The sequence below is a fragment of the Corvus brachyrhynchos genome, unplaced genomic scaffold (assembly GCF_000691975.1).
Source record: "Corvus brachyrhynchos isolate BGI_N302 unplaced genomic scaffold, ASM69197v1 scaffold80, whole genome shotgun sequence".
Lineage (NCBI taxonomy): Eukaryota > Metazoa > Chordata > Aves > Passeriformes > Corvidae > Corvus > Corvus brachyrhynchos.
In genome coordinates, this window is record NW_008236769.1 from 10,546,968 (window position 1) to 10,551,822 (window position 4,855).

Below are 4,855 nucleotides of genomic sequence, written 5' to 3' on the forward strand. Positions count from 1 at the left end.
TAGGCAGGTGTCCTTCTAGTGCTACTTTGGTATCAATCCTGCAGCAGCAGGTAAGAAGCATGTCCCAGGCTAACACTCTTGATAATCCCTTGCATGCTGTATCCCAGATACCTTTCCTTCAGTATAAAAGGTGTCCAGTATGAGACTAGAGAAACACTGGGTAAAACTGCTGTGCCAGCTGCACAAAGGTTATAGTTGGGTTAATTTCAAAAGACTGTTCTTTTATAACCAGAAGACTTGCTTTGTCACTTGCATATTATTTTTCATTCTGTCCTAATTGTAAGATTCCTTTCTCACATAATGGTCAGTTTCTGTGCCTAAAGGATAACAGACATAGGCTCCATCTGGTCAGCAGTAAGAACTCAGATTACCTGAAACAACTTCTTTTCCCTTACAGATCCAGCAGGAAAAGGCCAAATAAAGAGAGGGGGCAATTCCCAATTCCAGAAGGCAATTCCCAAATGTCCCCACCAGTGCACACTCAGGAAACAAGCTACAAAACTTGCTACTTCCTCCTTTTTTCTCCTTTTTCTGGATTTGCCCTGAATTTCCTCTAGGTTCTGGTTAGGGATCTTTGTGCCCCAGCCTGTATCTTGGCCGGTGGGTTCTCTGCAGCAGTAGCAGGGTTGGTGTCACCGGGATTTGGACAATCCCTGTCAAGCACTCAAATAGAACCTGAATGTCACAGCCCCATGGCCTGTACTCAACCTTCTGTGGTTTTCTTGACTTCTCCAGCTCAGCAAAAATAGGAAATCCTGGCATAATTTCCCTGGTATGATGCACTCATTTTGTCTCCTTGAAACTTTGGGACAATAGGAGGGAAGGAGCAGCAGCGACTGAGCATTGGGCAGAGGAAAACCCTGCAGCTACCCCAGCTCCAGCCTTGCTTGTGTTGCCTCAGCCCCTGAAGAACCATAAAGTTCACAGAATCAAATTGTAAGATCATTTATGTTGGAAAAGACCTTTAAGATCATCAAGTCCAACCATTAACCCAGCATGACAAAGTCTACCATTAAACTATGCCCCTAAGCACCACATCTACATGTTTTTAAATGTCTTTAGGGATGGTGACTGCACCACTTCCCTGGGCAGCCTGTTCCAGTGCTTGACAACCCTTTCAGAGAAGAAAGTTTTCATAACATGCCCTGGTTCAATGTGAAGCCATTTTGTCTCGTCCTGTCACTTGTTACCTGAGAGAAGAGAGCAACCTCCACCTCACTACAGCCACCTTTCGAGTAGTTGCAGACAACAATAAGGCCTCCCATGAGCCTCCTCTTCTCCCATCAAGCTCCCTCAGCTGCTCCTCGGAAGACTTGTTCTCTCTGAAACTGAAAATCGCAGCCCTGTGGCTGGCACTTCCCCTTCTGCGGTTTCTTTGCCTTACATAATTTTCCTGGTATGATACACTCATTTTCTTTCTTGAAACCCTGTAGCCTGGCAGTGGCATGGGTATAAAAGGAGGTCAGCAGCAGCAGGGGCTACCGTGCAGAGGAGAGCCCTACAGACACCCCAGCTCCAGCCTCACTCGTGGCTCCCTCAGCCCTCCCGGCACCATGAGGGTCCTTGCAGTCACCCTGGCTGTTCTGCTCCTTGTGGCCATCTGCTCCCTGGCTGAGGCTGATCTCAGAATCTCCAGGCGTGCCGCAATTTCACAGATGCAAGGTAGGTTCCTCTTCCCTGGGAGAGAGCCCCATCCCCATTGACTAGACCCTCATGTCCACGGAGAAGGCTGGGAGCAGATGGTCATCACCAGTGCAGGGACTAAGCCTTAGAGATGAAGGTTTTCAGGGGGTGTCCCCAGAGGACACAGCACAGGTGATGGCAAATTCCCTGGGAACCACAGGCAGAGCCTCTGCTGCAGTGTGGGGTCTCACTGGGCCCATCTCTCTGCCTTCACAGAAACCAACCTCATCTCCTGCTGCCACACCTACATTTCACACCCCCTTCGACGCAGCATGATCCGCTCTGCCTACATGACCAGCAACAGCTGCCCAAAGCCAGCCGTGGTGTAAGTACTCAACATTGCCAGGGTCCAGGGTGCACCAGCCAGGGCAGCACACCAAGGGTGTCCAAGGTTGTCCAGGATGGGGAAGGGCATGGACAGGGACACCTAGGGTGCTACCAGCAGGACCTAGTGCAGGCACCCTGATGCCCTGGCCGATGCCTGCCTCAACACTGCTCTTTTCCCCAACAGCCTGGTCACTAGGAAAGGGACGGAGGTGTGCGCAAACCCCAAGGCTCGCTGGGTGCAAGAATACCTGAAGCACTTGGAGCAGCCAGAGAACTGACTCTTCCCTGCTGCTGCCCCAGGGGAATAGGCTTGGACCCTAGCACCAGACATGCAATAAGAGTGCTTGAGCTGCATCCTTCTCCACCAGGAAAATTTATTACACCTGGCATACACTTGTTAAACTAAATTTTGCTTGCTTAAATGCCTGAATAAAGTGTTTGGCTTGTCAAACCCTTTCTGTCTCTCTGAAGTCCCTGATGGAGCCCCAACATGACAAAAGGGACCCATGGGGAGCCTCCTGCCCTCCCCACTCCCTGGTTTCATTGCTACCCACTGTGCAGGGTGGCCCCATGATAGCTCCCACAGTACTTCCCTCTCCCCAGCCTGGACTCAGCTCCTGCTTCCCAGCATGAACCAGACGTACCTGTGGGGTGACACAGCATCTCATCCGTTTCTCGGGGCCCTCCCCACGCAGCACATGTGGAGCCCAGTAACAAACCCCCTGGGGCAGGCAGCCCTGCTGGGCATCTGCCAGCAGCTCATTGACGTATTTTACCTCAACACTAGAGGATCAGGACAGTCTTTGACTACCTGACATCCCCACTCCTAGCCCTCTCCTACACTACAGCCCCCTGCAACGGTGGAGCTGAGGTCTTGGTGCTCCTGGTTGCTGCTGGTCCCACATACACACTCTGTGCCACAGTGCTGCCAGAGGAGCAGGCAGGAGCAGGCAGGAGCAGGCAGCATTGTCCCCACCACTCCCCACCACTGACACCACCTCTGTCCTCACACCATTGCCCTGGATGGGCACTGGAGAATGAATCCAACAAGCCAACATAAGCAAACTAATGGTGATGCAACCCCTCTCTTTCTAAAAATTTCCAGTGTAGCTCAAAAACTCAGGCAAACAAATGCATAAAACCATGCACAAGTACACTCAATACTAGAAGAAGAGCGGGGACCTGTTAGATTTTATGTGACACAGAAGTTGAATTTATTTGCAGAGAGCCTGAAAACTCAATCAGTACTTCAAATAACAGACAAGATAAAAGCACTTATTCCAAAATGACTCAGGAATACATATATATACACGGTAATAATAAGACTAAAAGAAGCTCTAAATCCTAAAACTGATGTGTAGAGATGCACAAGATTTGGGCAAGGCTGATGAGCTTCTTTAGCATCATGAGTTTGCTGTACTTCAATGCTCGCTTCAACTACTCTTCAATGCAATGTATATAGCAATGCTTTTCCCCACTTCTGCAATTCAGTCTTACAGCAACAGCTTCTAGGCTAATAACACTGAAAATCTCTGACTTAGGACAATGTGAAAAACACAATACTTTTATATTGTTTACAAGGCAAAAATGAGAGTCCAGTAAAAATCCTCCCTGGGGCATTGTTTTCAGAAATCTCATTATAGTTTCAGCAATCTATTTGTTCTTACAGGGCTGCCTTAAAATGCATGAAGGCTTGGTGTTGACAGTAGTACAGAGCTACACTTTAATTTGCTCAAGGTCACACATGACATCTGAGGTGAATTTATGAATTTTTGCCTCCACCAGTTAGTCCCAGGAAAGTAATCCCAGCACCGCCTTGCTAAACGAACTCAACACAAAACTGTCCATCTATGCTGAAAAAACTGTACTACACAAGCTTTGAAGTGTGAAAAAGAGGATCCATCAAGACAAGTGAAGGAACCACTTTCTTCATTGACTTCCCTTCAGAATACCCACATGGAGTGTGCTGCACATCTCCTGCACTTCTTTCATAGCAGCATTATATTTTAGCAAATTAAACGGGGGACGATAAATACCAACCCTGGATTAAATACTGTGCATTTTCATAGCATCACGGGGTTTTTTCTTAACACAGTTTGACTTAATTCCCTCCCAGAATTGCCTATTGACCACTGCACTTCTGGGCTGGCTCCTTGAGGACAACGCACTGAGGTGGGAGGTTGGCACCATCAGGACCGGCTCTCCTGCCCAAGAGCTGCACGCTGAGCACACACCACCGAACCCAGAGCCATTCCCACCTTCACCCCTCGAGAACAACCCAATCTACGTGTTCCTGCATTTCTGACAATCCTCCTTCTCCCCACATCACCACCCATCCCTCTGTGCTGTCCCGGGTAGAGGTGTTCTCTGCCACCGCCAAGGGAGCAACTGGGGAACCGGTCCCCATTCTTGCCTTCTGCCCTCCCCGAGCTGCCTTTTTTCTGTGTACTCCTGGACATTGTGAAACTGAAAAACATCTGAAAACTTTGTTTGATTAAAGTAGTGGTGTTCGAACCCACCGCGTCCTTTTTTCTCGCACAGCTGACCTCAACACCTCGCTAAGGGACACACCGAGGGTTGGCTGCGGTTACTACAGACGGGAGGGAAAAACAACTCACAAAACATGCAACGTTCGGCATATTTTGTATAGCAAGCACTGAGGAGAATGGCACGAAGAGAAACAACTCAAATCTAATTCTTCTCACGCTCCCCAGAGCTCAAACTATTCGCTGGATTTTCGACGGTAGGCAGACTTGCCTCCGGTTTTCCAGCACCGATTTCCCCTCCCCGACCACCAGGCCGCGGGGCCCGCACGGCATCGCGGGAGTTGTAGTTCCCGCACGGC

At 49.3% G+C, this 4,855-nt stretch overlaps 1 protein-coding gene across 1 annotated transcript; it reads left to right on the forward strand.

Annotated features, from left to right (window-relative positions):
* The first annotated feature begins 1,449 nt into the window (after positions 1–1,449).
* On the forward strand, positions 1,450–2,464 carry LOC103625618 (C-C motif chemokine 5-like). Its single transcript, XM_008645066.2, has 3 exons — positions 1,450–1,662; positions 1,900–2,008; positions 2,195–2,464. Exons 1-3 carry the CDS (start codon positions 1,554–1,556, stop codon positions 2,286–2,288), a joined length of 312 nt encoding a protein of 103 aa, XP_008643288.1. The 5' UTR covers positions 1,450–1,553; the 3' UTR covers positions 2,289–2,464.
* The last annotated feature ends 2,391 nt before the right edge of the window (positions 2,465–4,855 follow it).

Coding starts and splice junctions, on each gene's coding strand:
- LOC103625618 (XM_008645066.2), top strand. CDS start 1,554: ATGAGGGTCCTTGCAGTCACCCTGGCTGTTCTGCTCCTTGTGGCCATC. Junction 1,663..1,899: donor CGCAATTTCACAGATGCAAG/GTAGGTTCCTCT, acceptor CTGCCTTCACAG/AAACCAACCTCATCTCCTGC. Junction 2,009..2,194: donor TGCCCAAAGCCAGCCGTGGT/GTAAGTACTCAA, acceptor TTTCCCCAACAG/CCTGGTCACTAGGAAAGGGA.